The sequence below is a fragment of the Corythoichthys intestinalis genome, chromosome 7, assembly GCF_030265065.1.
Source record: "Corythoichthys intestinalis isolate RoL2023-P3 chromosome 7, ASM3026506v1, whole genome shotgun sequence".
In the NCBI taxonomy this organism is placed as follows: Eukaryota; Metazoa; Chordata; class Actinopteri; order Syngnathiformes; family Syngnathidae; genus Corythoichthys; species Corythoichthys intestinalis.
Window position 1 is genome coordinate 48,828,663 of NC_080401.1, and position 18,398 is coordinate 48,847,060.

General features: G+C 39.0%; 1 protein-coding gene across 1 annotated transcript in view; it reads right to left on the reverse strand.

The window, feature by feature from the left end:
• Positions 1 to 676: 676 nt before the first annotated feature.
• Positions 677 to 18,398, reverse strand: part of wwc3 (WWC family member 3) — a 94,428-nt gene continuing 76,706 nt past the window's right edge. Inside the window, exons 12-22 of the mRNA XM_057840953.1 lie at positions 17,809 to 18,239; positions 13,306 to 13,426; positions 12,936 to 13,010; positions 9,480 to 9,566; positions 9,211 to 9,406; positions 8,961 to 9,110; positions 8,516 to 8,650; positions 7,617 to 7,784; positions 7,214 to 7,546; positions 1,413 to 1,540; positions 677 to 1,277 (exon numbers count right to left, since the gene is read on the reverse strand). Coding sequence (XP_057696936.1) covers positions 1,205 to 1,277; positions 1,413 to 1,540; positions 7,214 to 7,546; positions 7,617 to 7,784; positions 8,516 to 8,650; positions 8,961 to 9,110; positions 9,211 to 9,406; positions 9,480 to 9,566; positions 12,936 to 13,010; positions 13,306 to 13,426; positions 17,809 to 18,239 — 1,897 coding nt within the window. The 3' untranslated portion in view covers positions 677 to 1,204. The remainder of the gene's footprint in view (positions 1,278 to 1,412; positions 1,541 to 7,213; positions 7,547 to 7,616; positions 7,785 to 8,515; positions 8,651 to 8,960; positions 9,111 to 9,210; positions 9,407 to 9,479; positions 9,567 to 12,935; positions 13,011 to 13,305; positions 13,427 to 17,808; positions 18,240 to 18,398) is intronic.

Consider the following 18,398-nt stretch of genomic DNA (forward strand, 5'->3'; position numbering starts at 1 on the left):
AAAGTTTTTGATTTAAAATGGAAAAAAAAAAACTTTCAAACCCTGTATATTCAATACAATTTTGCTACCCGAAAGTAAAAAAAATCAGATACGAAAAAAAAAAAACAGAAAATATGGCTAAGGTTTTAAGACATCAAAATAAATTTTAAATGAACCACAATATTTAAAAATACTGTAAATTGAAATTTGAACGTTTTGCTGAAAAAAATGTGTGTGGAGGTGGTGATCTGTCTTCACTTTGGATTTTAGAAATGCGTTTTACTTAAAAAAAAAAAAAAAAATTACATTTTAGATTCACTGAATTGAAATTTTGCTACCTTGAAGAAAAGATTTTGAATACAAAGAAAATAACAGGATCCACATTTATCGAATTGAAAATGTACTGAAAAATAAAGTATCTTCTCCAAAAAAATGACTTGTTAAAACTACAAAAAAAATGTCTTTAAAAAAGGTGTCTCCAAATGAGACTTGAAAAAAAACAAAAAACAAACATTTGACACGTTAAGACATGTCCATCCCTTAAAGTTAGACCCCACGTTTAGCCGCAAATCTTCGAAAACACTCATCTTCTCTGAAAAACACCTTGCGGCGCGAAGGGGCGGAGCTTGCGGTTTTCATCTCCCCCGCCTGCCCGTACAACTTAATGAGGTCAAGTTGACACAGCGCACCAAAAAAGTGCTTTAATAGTTTTATTTTCACAAAAGAGGTAACACTGCAGATGCTCATACAGACATCATTAGAAAAAAAAAAAACTATCAGAATACAGTGTTTCATCCGTATATTGAAAAGTACATGAAATAATATTAATTTTTAATAACAAAAAAGGACATTTTTAATAAAAGTGGATTACAAAGTGACATTGGATGTACATACATTGCTTTTAGAAGAAGTACAAACACTCAAGTGCTATTTGTTCCGAAGCTACAAAATACACTTAAAAAAGCAGGGAGCGGCTTTAATCGGAAGATAGTTTTTTTTGGGGGTGCTGAAATTTCCTTCAAGGAAAAAAAAAGTACTATAAAATAAGTTACAGTACAGTGAGTAGCTTTTGTGTTTTTGTTCCCGACTGGCAAGCGGAAACAGTGGAAAGAGAAGACTTTCTTGGGTTCTTCATGGCACACAAACGCTTCGTGACTCCTTTTTGTGTGGAGGAAAAAGTAGCACAAATACTTCATGTCATGTGACGCGGGCTCGGGGGCGGAGGTCACACGTCGTCAGCCGGCAATGGAGGTACGTGGAGGTTGAACCTTGGTCTGGTGAAGAAAGCCATCTTCTCTCTGAGGGGAGGCAGACAAAAAATAAATTATGGCCGTTAAACGTTTGACTGGGAGGGGGCGATCTTAGCCAATCGAATCGGATCTATATTAGCGGGCAATGAGTGCTTTACGGTTCTGTTTGTTTGTGTGAGCCACCTGAAGGTGTGAACGGGAAGGGGTTCCTTGTGGCTGTGCCCCCTCAAGTGCAGAAGCTCTTTGGACGCCTTACGCAGCCGCCTTCCCACCTCTTCCTCTTGACGCTGCTCACGCTCGCTTTGACCCGCCTGCAAGCACGTCACATGTCAGGCACATCAAACCACGACATTTTGCAAACACGGCACTCTTCATTCTTCTCTTATCAAGCATACTCTAAGTGACAAAGACCCGATTCTAACCTAACCTACCCTACCCCTAAACTAACTCTAACCCTTAACCCTTCCCTAACCTAACCTTCAAAAGAATTGCAATTGGACAGAGGGAGAAAGAAAGAAAAACGAAATGATATGGATACATAAATGAGGAATACTGAGACACAGTATTAAATGTTAAGGGTTAAATGTGGTTGGTGATTGACATGGTGAAAAAGGGGGACCCCAATAAACAGAGCCCAACACAAATCCCATCTCGCAACCCAATCAGGAGTACCCAGTAACACATAACCTATCCCCAAACCAGATTTCTTATATTAACCCGAACAATAATTCTGTTACAGTGCCCTCCATAATTATTGGCACCCCTGAAAAAGATGCGTTTTTTAGCTTCTAATATATATATTTTTTAAATTCAAAAATATGGGACCTTAATGGAAAAAAAGAGGAAAATCCAACCTTCAATACAAGTGCATTCATTCAGTGGGGAAAAAATCCCACATAAAGAAATAATTATTTCACATTAAATAATGTGTGTCACAATTATTAGCACCCCTGGTGTTAATATTTTGTACAACCCCCTTTTGCCAACAAAACAAGGTCTGGGGACTGAGATGGCCATGGGAGGAGCTTGATTTTGTGTCTGGTGAACCATTTCTGTGTAGATTTGGCCATATGTTTAGGGTCATTGTCTTGCTGAAAGACCCAGTGACGACCCATCTTCAGCTTTCGGGCAGAGGGCAACAGATTTTAAAAAAAAATGTCCTGGTATTTCAAAGCATTCATGATGTCATGCACCCTAACAAGGTTCCCAGGGCCTTTGGAAACGAAACAGCCCCAGAGCATCACTGACCCACCCCCATACTTCACAGTGGGTATGAGGTGCTTTTCAGCATGCGCATCTTTCGTGGCATGCCAGACCCACTTAGAGTGTTTGTTGCCAAAAAGCTCAATCTTGGTCTCATCTGACCAAAGCACACGGTCCCAGGCTTCAACCGTATTTTTGTGTGAGGCATCATCATATTATTTGAATTAAAAAAATATATATTTGAAGCTAAAAAACACATCTTTTTCAGGGGTGTCAATAATTATGCAGGGCACAGTATATGCCCTAACCCTAATTTCTTAAAGTAACCCTAACAATAATTATAATATATGCACTAACCCTAATTTCTTATACTAACCCTAACAACACTTATTATATAAGCCATAACCCTAAAATGATATATCAGATGTATCACAAAATAGTTAATAAATTCAATTATAATATAAAACATTATAACATTTATAAAAACTCATTAACACCAGAAAACCCAGCAGAGGCCGACTTGGCCTTTCCCAAGACAAACACTCCTAATATTCCTTAGTAATGGCCGATTTGGCCTCTCCTCCGTGACTCATGTGATAGTTTGTGTCAGTTCAAGTCAAGCTACATTTATTTAATTACATTTATTTTAGGGGTGTCAAACGATTAGAATTTTTAATCGAGTTAATTACAGCTTAAAAATTAATTAATTGTAATTAATCGCAATTCAGACCATCTATAAAATATGCCATATTTTTTTGTAAATTATTGTTGGAATGCAAAGATAAGACACAAGATGGATATATACTGTACATTCAACATACAGTACATAAGTATTGTATTTATTATAACAATAAATCAACAAGATGGTATTAATATTATAAACATTCTGTTAAAGCGATCCATGGATAGAAAGACTTGTAGATCTTAAAAGATAAATGTTAGTACAAGTTATAGAAATTTTATATTAAAACCCCTCTTAATATTTTCGTTTCAATAAAATTTGTAAAAATTTCAATCAAAAAATAAACTAGTAGCCTGCCATTGTTGATGTCAATAATTACTTACACAATGCTCATGGGTGCTAAAAGCCTATAAAATCAGTCGCACCCAAGCGCCAGCAGAGGGCGGAAAAATTCCGAAAAACACAACAAGTACACCTTTCACTGTGCTCTCATTTTAATCTGTTTGAGCTGGGCATTTGTGCGTTAATTGCGTCAAATATTTTAACGGGATTAATTTTAAAAATTAATTACTGCTCGTTAACGCGATAATTTTGACAGCCCTAATTTTATTTATGAAGTTTGACACTTTTTACACATTTTTTAATTTACTTGTCCTATACTCCACACATAATGACAGAAAGAATGGCCCAAATGTGTACATTGTTTTGAAGAAGAAAAAAAAAGCGTTTTAGAACTGCAATTTGAGTGTAAAGCAGGAATTGTGTCTATAGTTTAGACTTTAGAAGGACTGAATCAGGGGCATGGAGAATGGATTGTGGTAATTGTGTCTGAAGTTAATGTATGTCTAGTAGTTGCATTTCCATATGAACGGCTGTTGTCTGTCCGACACCGACTTGCCAATTCAAAAGCACTTGGGTCATTTTTGCCACCTCTGGGTTTTCAGGGGGAGAGGCCATATCGGCCATTGTTTGGGACTCATAGGAGTACCAGAATTCTCTGGGATTTCTAGTGTTAAAACAAATAATTATAATATTTAACATTCATTTACATTGACACTTACATAAAAGTTAAAAAACATTCATATTCATTCAGTTTAAAAGCATTCGATAAAAGACGCAAATAAATATTGGTTAAAATAAAAAGGCAGTTCATTTCACAGACGCTAATAAATATTGATTAAATTAAAAAGAGTTCATTTCACAGAAGACATTGAAGATGTAAAATTACAGCAATTCATTTAAAATAGGATAAAACAAAAAAGACAGTTCATTATTATTGTATACAACAAAAAGACATTAAACAGGAGAGTTGGAAAATAAAAGGAGTGTTAAAAAATTGATTTCATTCAGTGCGTACTTGTCCTGAAGAAAGCTCGATAAGAGCCGAAACATCGACACAGTACGCACAGCAATAGATTGGGACAAAAAACACATTAAAATACATGTATTAATATTAAAAATTAAGTCATTTATTAAATACATTCGTAAAAACTAATTCATTTATTAACTAAATAGCAAAGCCTGCTTAAAAAGGTTAAAAACTCATTAAAAATCAAAACAAAAAATGGACGGAGAGTTGACAGAAGTGCGTTATGGTCGCCGCCGCCAACCATACCGTCCAACTATGGACCAGTACCAGGGACGGTGGAAGGATTGTGCGTCCACTTTCCAACCCAGATGGGGGGGACAACCCTACCATTATGGGGGAGAAAGGGAGTTTTCCCCAAATCCTAACCTAACCTAACCTAACCTAACCTAACCTAACCTAACCTAACCTAACCTAACATTTCTGTCTAAATAGGTCACTGTCATCTACCTCATAACTATCGCTTGATTGTATATTTTTTGGTTACTGTTGCATTTTCCCCGATATTTTAGATGATAAATAATCGATCCAAATAAAGAAAAATTGAAAAAAAGAAAAAGTTTAAAGGGTATGACAACACCTGGGGAAATGCTAATATTCCATCACTTATCCATAAACGCATGTCTTTTGTATTCAAATCATGCCACTTCGTGTAATTACACACATCGCAACACCTAGAAAATGATAGAAATTTGGAGCGATTGTCAAGCTAAGATGACCGCCCCCCGAGATCCCGGAAATCTAGCATATTGTGTGCGTGACGTCAAAAGAAGGAAACAACCGGCTCAGTGCTTAGAACTGAATAGCGGCGATGATGGCGGACAATTTTGTTTGTAGTTGCAGCGACGAATCCGACGTAACGAACGTTCTTCTACTGGTGACGAGGAGAGTTATGAACCTTTCTTTGGTGTTTTGGGTTATCAATTTGAGCCCAAACGAAAGCCAATGCAGCCTAATGAAAGGATCATTGAGGGGAGCAATCACACTGATGAAACCCCAGCAACACCAGTCCTATATCCAATGCGTGATATGTTTTTTTATTACATAAGAGTACGCACTCTGGCCATTTCGAGCTTAGCAGCTAGCCTTTTTTGCTTTGCCTGGGGCGGCGGGGTGGTGTCATCAGTGCCAGGCGTCGTCCTCTTTCTTGATATCTCGGGACATTTATGTGGCTGCGCGTGTATGGTGGGCACCGCATCTGCTTTCAGCAGCAATTTTTTTTTTTTTAGCAAAACTTGATTTCATTTGTCCACAGTTCGAATAGCTTTCAGGTGTAAAATGCGCACCACACAAAACCGTGACGGAGGCTGGGTCTGCAAAATTAGCCATCTTAGCACGGACGAACTTTACTCATTGTCTGCGTAGTCCATCTCTTTTTCTCGCATTCGGGAACTCATGAGTACTACATTGCGACAAATGGCTATTTGTACACCACTTAGCATGACATGTTTGAACCATTTTAGCGATTTTTTGATCAAACCCGAACGCAACTCTCTCGTCGATAAACAACGATGGAACCTGCCTCGACCTTTTATTTCCTTGCTATGACGTCTCCGCCCCTTTCGGTTGTTTCCGGAATACTTTCGGAAATGTTCGTAATTTTCAATCTATTTTGGATAATTGCTCATTAATGTGATTTATTTTTTTGTTAACTTTATTCATATTTGTTATCTTGCCACATAACGGTTCTATTGAGACCTCACAGCCCCTTAGCATTTTAATACCCTTTAAAAGTGTAAATATTTGAAAAAGAAAATCTCGACCACTGTCTGTGATTTCTGCATCTTGAATCTTGTTATATTACCGTATTTCATCCATAAAATCCCCAAAAGTCCAGCTGTGGCCATTCACAGCTGTGTCTTGATACTCAGTGTTTCTTAAACTATGAGAATTGCACCTTTATTTAAAAATAAATTAAAATACCTGAGGTTACCTTCAAACGGCATAAAAAAATGAATAAATGTGTGGATCTAAGCACAACAAAAGAAAAATTGGCTAACTTGCAGAGCTAAGGTCCGCTAGCTTAAATGCTAACGCTTTTTTTTTTTTTTTTTAAACAATGCTCTTGACAAATTGTTCAAACGCATATTCCCACAAAAAATGTCTAAATATACCTATAAACTAAATTACGAATGCATAAAAAAACATCAACTCAAATAATAACTTTTGTGGGTCTTAACAGGGAGCAGCTAGATTCAGCCATATTAAATGAGTTATGTCATATCCACTGTTGCCACTAGAGGGCAGCGTATCCACCCAAATCAATAAAACTCAATGCAAACACTTTCAAAACTAAAATACTCGAAACAGCAAAATTTGATTCGAAGCTTTTTTCTAAATGAATTACTCGAGTTAATCGAGTAAACGAACTACATTCAAGTAGCTGTCAGTCGACTTATCATCACAAATGTTATGGAAATATTTTCTAAAGGTTAAAAAGCTACCTGCTGTTTAAGCTTTAAGTCAGGAAGCTGTAATAAAATGTTATATTTGAAAGAAATAGTCATCCATTTTGACTTCATTGTTACTTACAACATGCCTATCTTATGCCATACTATACTATACTATACTATACTATACTATACGATACTACACGACAATTACTACTGCTAATACTAATACTATAAATGTAAATACAACGATCATTCGTTGCCTCCCTCTCCAAATTAAAATGTATTGAACGTCAATCACTGTCAATGGAGTTCAGGAGTCAAACTTAAAAGTTTTTCTAACCTGTCTGTGGGCCTCCCTGAGCAGGCAGCGGAAGCGCTCGTCCCTCAGGGCCCAGTGGGGCAGCTCGCCGTGGTGAAGGTGCGACGTCGCGGCGGGCTCCTCCAGCCTAAGCTTGAGCTCTCGGAGTGCGCCCAGCTCCTCGCTGAGCTGCCTCTGACGCGTGCGGCAGGCCTGGAGGTCCAGCTCCAGGTCCAGCGAGGTGCGCGTGGGCCGCTCGGCCAGCGACGAGCGATACGACTGCTGCTTGTAGCGCAGCGTGCGACGCTCCAGCGTGTTGCGCACGAACGGCGATTTCTTTGGGAGGGTGGAGCTGTCGCTGTCGCTGCGGTACAACTGCGACACAAAACGCGCATTAGGATTTCGAGTTTTAAAACTCAAAAGTTTTGGATTAGTGAGCGCTCACCCTGCAAACGTATTGACTGCGAGCCCCGGGAGAAAACGTCTGCGATCGCACGATGGTGCCGCCGCGCATGAAGGGCGCTGCGTGACCCCAGCGCGCGCCTCCCCTCTCTTTACCCCGGACTCGCACCGCCTCAGTAAAGTGGCTCTCTGTCATGGTGGCCTTCTCCGCCTGCCAGAAACACAAAAACACTTCACAGCCCCGAAAAATTGCAGCAAGGCAGAGAACCAAAAGTGGTATTTACCATGTGGCAGAATTGATTTTGCCAAATGGCAATTTTTTTGCCATATGGCCAAATTCATTTTGCGACATGGCAAAAAAAAAGGCACACGGCAAATCAGATGGATTTTTGCCACAAAATGGATTTTCCCATGTGGCTTTATTTTTGCCACATGGGAAAATAAAATAAAATGTCCTATGGCCAAATCCATTTTGCGACATGGCAAAAAAATACAGCACAATGGCAAAAAAAATGCCACATGGCAAAATCCATTTTGCCAAATGGCAAAAAAAAAAAGTCACATGGCGAAATCACTTTTTCCACATGGTAACAAAATGCCACATGGAAAAATTAGTTTTGCCACATGAAAAAATCCATTTTGCCCCATGGCAAAAAATGCCACATTGCAAAATCCATTCTGCCACATGGCAAAAAAAATGCCACATGGCAAAAAAAAAAAAAAAAAAAAAAAAGCCACATGGCAAAAAAAAAAAAATGCCACATGGCAAAATCCATTTTGCCACATTGCAAAAAAATGCCACGTGGCAAAAAATGCAACATGGCAAAATCCCTTTCTCAACTTGGCGAAAACATTGCCACATGGCAAAATCAATTTTTCCACATGGAAAATACCACTTTTGGTTCTCGCTGTCTCTCAAAAATTGAGTCGGCGCCGTCTTACCTTTAGCACGACGACCTTTGATGTCGTCCGATTGCACCGCACCCCGTAGCCGTCCATCGACTCGGCTGTCGGCCTCAGTGGCGGGTCTGGGTCAGAGTCCGGGTCGGCGTCGGTGCGGGATAATGGGGCACTTTCCTGAGATAGTGAAAAACACCTTCAAAACTCAGCAGAATTTAGAAAATGGATAAAACGTCTATATATTCATGGGAGCGATTTGCTATGAGAATTGTAAATATGTTAGCATTCGTAGCATTTAAGCTAGCGGACTTTTGTTAGGCAAATCAGGCTAATTTAGTCAATTAAATTTACATATTGATCAGACTAGATGGACGTTCGAATACTAATCGTTTTGTGTCAAATGTTTTACTGTTAAATTGCTGTTAAATTTACCGTTAAATCAATATCAGCCAATGAGTTAACGGAGTGCCTTTATCCTAATATTTACCATAGCTCTGGCTCCGTGTTCATCTTCAGGCCCGTCGTGATTTCTTCGCAGTTTCTGAGGCTCCGCCCCATTGAACATTTGGACCCTCAGCCAGTGGTAAACCATCTCCGTGCTTCCCTCACACTCAGCCAGGCCCACCTGCGCTTTACCCTGCACGCAAATCGACCACCACGGACGCGTATGACATCATTTCTAAGACGTACTTGCGTCCACCGATCGGGACGAAGCATTTTTATTTTCCCCGACCTACCAGAAGCTCCTCCTGAGCCTGCGGTCCGAGCGAGCAGAGGGACAACTGCAAGGCGCAGCCGGCCAGCGCGTCTTCCGGCACGGGTACGCGGAAGCCTTCGTTGAAGCTGACGTGTGTTTGCGGCTCCAGCGCCGTGCAGCAGTAGAAGGCGCAAGCTCGGCTCGTGTCCGCTGGAATCAGGTGCACCTTCACAAAGCTGCAGAGACAAATTTATTCATTTATCTGACTGACAAAAAAATACTTCACAAAATCAAAATGAAGGAACTTACACTTTGTAGCCCTCTCTTGTGATGGACCTGCTGAGGTTCTTGAGTTGGAGAAGATGCAGACAAAGGGATTGTGAGGCAGACTCCCACCTGAAATGGGAACAATCATGTCAAAAAAATGATGGAACATTAGAGCTGATTGAACAAATGTTCATTTGCCCTTCCCAGTCAAAGTGGATTGAATGTGTAGCACCGTCAATGGCAATAAAACAAACAAAATCAACAAAAAAAGCACATTGCATATTATTGACTGAAAAACAGCATTTTTTTTTTTTTATATATATCTTTGGTACCATCTGGTGGCAAATTAGTGTCAAAGTGAGTTGAATTTTATTTACAAATAAGTAACTTTGGCACCATCTTGTGGAATGTATAAGTATCGATGTTCACTCTGACGGGGTTCGATTCACAATTTTGTGTGAAAAAAACCCGTATTGTCTCGAAAAACAAGTTGAATTCGTTTAGTGACAACGCAAACAACTTCAATTACCTAAATAAATGAACACTTATAACATGGCCTAGCATAGCCTAACCAAATCTAACAATATAAATAAATTGTAGTAGGCTACTCGTAGCATAGCCTAACATGTGTCCTCACATAACTTTTGATAACTAAATAAATAACTACTTAGATTTATAGCATAGCCTAACCCATTCCGACCTTATATAAATTCATACAAATAACAACTTATAGCATAGCATAACATAGCATATGTAGTCTAAGAATTGAACTAAATATATAAATGCTTTTATCATAGCATAGTCTAACCTGACTTAACTTAAATATATTACTTAAATTTATAGCATAGCATAGACTAACCTATTCTAACCTAACATAATTGACTAATATATAAAGTACGTAAATATGTAAATAAATTACTACTCAAATAGTTATAGCATAGCCTAACCTTATCTATTTAACTAAATAAATAAACATTGCAAGTGGCTGGCAACCTAATCATTCATATTCCGAGCTGCTTAATTAATTAATAAATGAACACACATTTGTAGCATAGCATTTAAAACACTGCTACCCCGCTAAATAGAATTGTAGCTGTTCGAGCCTGACACACTACAACATTTCACAACAACTTAGAGGAAGTCGGACATCCGAGCATTTAATGACGTCACCAGCCACAACAAAGCGTCGCCATATCGACAATGGGGCAAAAGACGAGTCACAAGCAGTTGCTCTGTCGTGCATTGTAATACAAACGCGTTTAACTTTCGTTTTATTTGCGGGGTTTTTTCCGTCGATTTGACAAAAAGTTGCTGTGTTACAGGTTGTCACACAAGGAAGAGTTCGAAACCGCATTAGGGCTGGGCGATATGGCCTTAAGTACGTATCACGATAAATTGAGCAGATTTACCTCGATAACGATAAATGACGATAAATTCGCCCAAGCAAACTGTTATATAATTTGAAAATTTGAATCAATGCATGGAATACAAATTAACAGTTTCTCGTTAAATTTATTTACCAGCTTTCAATTTAACAATTGCACATGCAGTCTAAACATTAAGTATTAAAAAAATCTTGTAAACAATAAGAATTCTTGTGTGAACATTTATAACAGCTTGTATGACTTGAAAAATATCATCACTTGAATTTCATTAAATTCATTCCGCATTTTTATACACTAGATAGTGGCATACGTTTAGATATTTAGAATAGATACAAATACGACACATCCACCCGCCCCCCAGAAAATATACTTAATTAAAAAATAAAATGTTTCACAAACCTTTCCTTTCTTTTATTCGGCTCAATTATTTACATCTTATGATTTTGGAAATCCTTACAGTATGCAATAAATAATATTCCTGTTCCCAAACACTGTGCTTACTGTACTGTAATTTTTACAAAAAATAAACAATACATAGTTACTCCCTGCCATCTAGGACGAGCCACTTACAAGACTAGCATTGTCGTGTATTACAAATACTGCTTTGAACACATCTTCACAGACAAAAGCAATTATACAGGCTTAAAGAGGTCAACTTTAATTGTGTAAATCACACTTATTGACGACGCGATCTCCTGGTTGAAATAGACGACATCCACTTAATTCTATTGAAGATATGTAATGCTGAGGCAATTTGTCAACTTTCCGTTTAAAAAGAAACGTGCACTGTTTATCCAGTAGATGGGGCTCTTGCAGTGTGTCAAACAGTGATTCAATTTAGGGCAATTGTCTTAAAAGTTGTTCATTGTTTCAGAAAGCCTCGGTTTTTCCATCCCTATCTGGAACCCGTCAAGAGTTTACTTAATGTCGGGTGAAAGTTTGGCGAAGCTAACTTAAGCCCGACTTCATCCCGTTTACTTGTAGCGTTAGCTGCTAGCGTTAGCAGCTAGCGTTAGCCTACCGGGCTTCTGTTTGATTGGCTTCCTGAAAACCATGTGACTCCTAACGTAAGCACACTGTCTGCTTTCTTAAAGGGGAATGAACATAGCCGAACAACACAGAGTCAAAGCGGATGAAAAGACTATATTTTCTTCTTTTATTAAATTACCGAATTTACCGACATGGTCAAAATTACGTCGGTCATCGTGAAGAATTTCGGTAACGGTAAATTTTCGGTTTACCGCCCTGCTCTAAACCGCATTTGAAGTTCTTCATTCTTCCAGGTGAGAAGAAAAGGAGAGATACATGGCTGAGAGCAATTAATCGAGGAACAGTAAAAGAAGACGGTTCCGTGGACTATTTTCCCCTGTGGGAACCTAAATCCAAGCACATTTACGTTTGCAGCCGACATTTTATTACTGGTGAGTAAACTTTAATTTTTGCCCAAATTAGCTGCTAGGATTCAATAGACTAGGCAGTGGTTATTATTACCGTAACCGGCAACTCGCAAAGTGTCATTTTTCTTTTGCCGTGAACGTCTCTGATTAGCCAATCAGTATATTATTGGCCTGGTGGGAATTGCTTATTTTGCCGTGATGTGCTCACGGCTAAATAACGCTTGGACGCGAATTACCGCTTACGGCAGAAAGAATCACTTCGTATATACTACCAATTTTCTCAGTTCCACACAGTACATATTCCACATAAATGATAAAGGTCAACTTACTGGGTGACTTTATGAGGTAGTTGTAGATGTTTCCGAAGTCCACTGCAGGCCATTCCTTTGTTTATCCAGCTATCAGCTGCGACTTTGTATGGGCAGCTTTGTAAGCCAATAAACGTTAATTGTAAATTGCATCGCCTCCTCGCGTCTGTCGGCAGTGACTCATGATAATAGTAAGCCACGTTTAAGATGTTTTTAGGAAAAAAGACGCAAAACACACCTGAAATATATCAATTTCTGACGTTTGTCTATGGAATGTTTAGCTGTGAGTTCCCCCTTCACAAAATGGCGACACGTTGCTAAGCGAGGTGATGTCATCGTGACATCACGCCGACTTCCTCCATACTGAAGTTTTTATTTGTCTCCCAATGCAAATGAGAATAAACTTACAGCAGTCCTAGTTGTATCTGAGTGGGCTCACTTGTCTGTTCCTTCAGGTAAGACATCTCCTCGGACTCCTCCGCCCTTGTGGACAACACACAGCATCAACAAACAGTGCAGTCAAATGATCATTTTTTGATTACAAATTTTAATGGCGGTATTAGCCTGTTAACTTTTTAAAAAATGCAAACACAATCGCAACTTTTCTTAAATCTGTTTAAAATCAGACTAAGCAGAAAAAATGTTGAATATGAATACATTTGTGAGTTAACTCAGGATTAACTTGTTAATTGAATTGACTTTGAAGGACTACTTTCACCCAACTTTTGTTACTTTCCCTCAAGGTTAGCATGTTAGCACCTCTATTGGGTTCCTTTACCTCCTTCCCCAGGCCTCAAAGACGCCGCTGTCAGTGGCCAGAGCGTCCTCGGAGACGCCGGCAGAGACTCTCCTGGTCCTCCTGCTGCTTCTGCTGCCGCTGTTGCCGCGCAAGGTCACTCCTGCGCGTGACAGTTGGTGAGTGGATGCTAAATGTTTACACAGGACATGTTTTAACATGTCTATGTAACCGGATGCGCTAATGTTTGGATTGCAAGTACATTGTATGTCAAGTGATGGAGATGTTTACATAACGTGTATTAACTAGAGCTGCCATAACCGATTTTTAAAAAATCATTGGTTAATCACCAATTATTTTTAAATGGGAGTTATTTACTGTTATATGTATATATATTAGGGCTGTCAAACGATTACAAATTTTAATCGTGTTAATTACAGCTTAATTAATTAATCGTAATTAATCGCAATTCAAACCATCTATAAAATATGCCATATTTTTCTGTAAATTATTGTTGGAATGGAAAGATAAGACACAAGACGGATATATACATTCAACATACTGTATATAAGTACTAAAGATACACGATAATATCGGTCACCGATAATTATCGGCCGATAATGGCAGTTATGACGTCACACAGATAATCCAGCTAATACAAAAATTCAACCGATAATGCAATCCGATAATTATATACTTGATTTAGCCTCCAAATGTGCGCAACCGAAGAATTCAGCGCGCCGCCTCCTCAACCCCTCCCCTCTCTGAAGCCCCTGAGGGAGGAGGGGTTGAGGAGGCGGAGTTACACGACAAGAAGTAGTTGAATATTATGGCGGCTGTTACTAAAAAAACGACGCTCTCGCCATCTGCGAAACCTGTACCGTAGAAGTTCCTGGCAGAAAGAAAGCGTCCTCATTCAAAACCACTAACCCAGCAGCCGTTTAAAACTGCGTCACAAAGATTTTTGGAACGAATACGAGGCTGCTGTTAGCGGGAATGCTAAGGCTATTGTAAAGACAAGCTAAACTACGGGGCTTGTGACAATACAGAGTCAGGCTGTTTGGGGATGCAGCCCAAGGCGGGTGGTAAATTTGCATCTAAGGCTAAACACCGGCATGACTGTAGACCGATAGTCCGATGCTGTAAAGCAAATGTCGCGAAAGCCGCAAATGTAAACAAAGCGCTGCAGAATGGGTACATGACATCTCGCTCTTTTGAGTTAATCATTTTCACAGTGTGCAACAAAGCATATAACATTAGCAATCACTTTTCAAATTATTGAACTTATTTCTCTGATCAATTACAGTCACAGTGGATAATCAAATTCTTAAATCAACATTCTGTAGCCACAAATATTATTCAAAATCTTTCCTTCTTCCAAGTTTTTGTTTTTTTAGGATTAAGTATAATAATGTATTGCTTAAAACAAGGCTGTTAAGATTATTTTCAGCTAGCTATTTTTCTTCCAAGAAATCTGAGAGAAATACAATTGAAGCGATGGCAGATATTTTCACTTATTGCCAATAGATTTACACTTAAAACTGACTAGTTTTAAGGAGGTGTGTTTTGCAGTGTATTAATGTTATATATGTTAGGAATGGCTTACGTTTTAAAGGCATTTTTGTGCAACTTAGGTATTTACTCTGTAAGTAATTGTTGCCAAAAATTTACCATTACACAATGTTAGACAATCTGTCATTATTTAGATGTTTGAATTGACGACTTGTTCATATTTTATGTTGAAAAAAAGAGCAATAAATTATATTTTTGCACAGTAATATTTTCTTTTGTGTATACTTTAAAATTTTACATAAATCTTTTAATAGAATTATCGGCTTGACATTATCGGTTATCGGTTGGAATGAGGAGGAAATTATCGGTTATCGGTATCGGTTGAAAAATGTATTATCGTGCATCACTAATAAGTACTGTATTTGTTTATTATTACAATAAATCAACAAGATGGCATTAACATTCTGTTAAAGCGATCCATGGATAGAAAGACTTGTAGTTCTTAAAAGATAAATGTTAGTAAAAGTTATAGAAATTTTATATTAAAACCCCTCTTAATGTTATCGTTTTAATAAGATGTATAAAATTTTCAATCAAAAAATAAAGTAGTAGCTCACCATTGTTGATGTCAATAATTACACAATGCTCATTGTGCTTAAACCCATAAATTCAGTCGCACCAAACCACCAGCAGCGGGAGACAAAAACACAAGTAACAAGTGCACATGACACTGTGCTGTCATTTTAATCTGTTTGAGCGGGGCATGCGCGTTAATTGCGTCAAATATTTTAACGTGATTAATTTAAAAAATTAATTACCGCCTGTTAGCGCGATAATTTTGACAGCCCTAGTTTAAAGGTTTGTGTTCATTTTTACTTTATATATTTAAAAACAAATTTAAAAAGCAAATATTTAACTATATTAAAATATAGAATATTGTTTTCCCCCCTTTTTTAAAAAACAAAATTATAAAAAATGTTAAAAAGAGAATATTTACTGTTGTTTTCCTTTGTTATATTATATAAAATAAATAAAATTGCGTATTTCAAAAATATATTCAAAATACATAAAAAGAGAATATTTACAGTGCCTTGCAAAAGTATTCGGCCCCCTTGAATCTTGCAACCTTTCGCCACATTTCAGGCTTCAAACATAAAGATATGAAATTTAATTTTTTTGTCAAGAATCAACAACAAGTGGGACACAATCGTGAAGTGGAACAACATTTATTGGATAATTTAAACTTTTTTAACAGATAAAAAACTGAAAAGTGGGGCGTGCAATATTATTCGGCCCCTTTACTTTCAGTGCAGCAAACTCACTCCAGAAGTTCAGTGAGGATCTCTGAATGATCCAATGTTCTCCTAAATGACCGATGATGATAAATAGAATCCACCTGTGTGTAATCAAGTCTCCTTATAAATGCACCTGCTCTGTGATAGTCTCAGGGTTCTGTTTAAAGTGCAGAGAGCATTATGAAAACCAAGGAACACACCAGGCAGGTCCGAGATACTGTTGTGGAGAAGTTTAAAGCCGGATTTGGATACAAAAAGATTTCCCAAGCTTTAAACATCTCAAGGAGCACTGTGCAAGCCATCATATTTAAATTGAAGGAGCATCAGACCACTGCAAATCTACCAAGACCCGGCCGTCCTTCCAAACTTTCTTCTCAAACAAGGAGAAAACTGATCAGAGATGCAGCCAAGAGGCCCATGATCACTCTGGATGCACTGCAGAGATCTACAGCTGAGGTGGCAGAATCTGTCCATAGGACAATCAGTTGTACACTGCACAAATCTGGCCTTTATGGAAGAGTGGCAAGAAGAAAGCCATTTCTCAAAGATATCCATAAAAAGTCTCGTTTAAAGTTTGCCACAAGCCACCTGGGAGACACACCAAACATGTGGAAGAAGGTGGTCTGGTCAGATGAAACCAAAATTGAACTTTTTGGCCACAATGCAAAACGATATGTTTGGCGTAAAAGCAACACAGCTCATCACCCTGAACACACCATCCCCACTGTCAAACATGGTGGTGGCAGCATCATGGTTTGGGCCTGCTTTTCTTCAGCAGGGACAGGGAAGATGGTTAAAATTGACGGGAAGATGGATGCAGCCAAATACAGGAACATTCTGGAAGAAAACCTGTTGGTATCTGCACAAGACCTGAGACTGGGACGGAGATTTATCTTCCAACAGGACAATGATCCAAAACATAAAGCCAAATCTACAATGAAATGGTTAAAAAATAAACGTATCCAGGTGTTAGAATGGCCAAGTCAAAGTCCAGACCTGAATCCAATCGAGAATCTGTGGAAAGAGCTGAAGACTGCTGTTCACAAACACTCTCCATCCAACCTCACTGAGCTCGAGCTGTTTTGCAAGGAAGAATGGGCAAGAATGTCAGTCTCTCGATGTGCAAAACGGATAGAAACATACCCCAAGCGACTTGCAGCTGTAATTGGAGCAAAATGTGGCGCCACAAAGTATTAAAGCAAGGGGGCCGAATAATATTGCACGCACCACTTTTAAGTTTTTTATTTGTTAAAAAAGTTTAAATTATCCAATGCATTTTGTTCCACTTCACGATTGTGTCCCACTTGTTGTTGATTCTTGACAAAAAATTAAAATTTTGTATCTTTATGTTTGAAGCCTGAAATGTGGCGAAAGGTTGCAAGGTTCAAGGGGGCCGAATACTTTTGCAAGGCACTGTACATGTTTCTTTTTTTTGTTTTTAAATAATAAAACCAAATAACTGATTTGTTATCCATTTATTTGCCCCTCCAAGTCAAAATGGATTTTACCTCTAGTGCTGTCAATAGCACTAAAAGATGAGCATTCACAACCTCCTCCCTGTTTAAATGAATTGGACATCTATTTTTGCCAATGGCAGGCAATGAGTTAAAAATTAAATAGAAATATTCACTATTAAGAGGCTCCAAAAAACAGAATTTGTACAATTCCGAGGGAAAAAAATGTCACTAAACATCTAATAATTAGCCAAATAGTAGCCATTTGACTTAATGCGACTTACCAGTTGAGTTGAAAGCCCCCTGAGAGCCAGCCTCCCTAGCGGCGAGACCACGTCCCGCTTGTTCCATGTACTCGTCCGTCATCTGCGTAAGGGGGCAATCCTGGGGTGCAGAGTGATAGGGCGTGTCCATGGGCGAGCTGGGCGGCGACAACGATGACAGCGAGGAGCGAGATGACAGCGAGGCTAACGACTGTGGCGTGTCGTGGGAGCGCTTGGCCCTGCCGGGAGCGGCCGGCTCCGCCTCCAGGGGCGGCGCCAAGCGGAGGTGGGGGTCCGGAGGCTCGTCGTGGCGCTCGTAGGGCGGTGCGCCGTAGATGTCGCTGAAGCTGATGGAGCTGAGGGAGCCGCGGCTGGATGCTAACGAGCCGCGGCTGGACGCTAGCGAGCCGCGGCTGCTGCTGGACGACACCGTCAGGGAGCTGGCAGATAGGCTAAGACATAAAAAGACAAGAAGTTCATCGCTTGTGATGTTTTAGCATTCATTTATTCCTGATATGTCCTATTTTTTAATCTATTCTCCAAATGCACGGTTAGCTAGTTAGCACCATAGGCTCCGTTTTGCCATCTTGACTGCTATGCTAGTACCGACA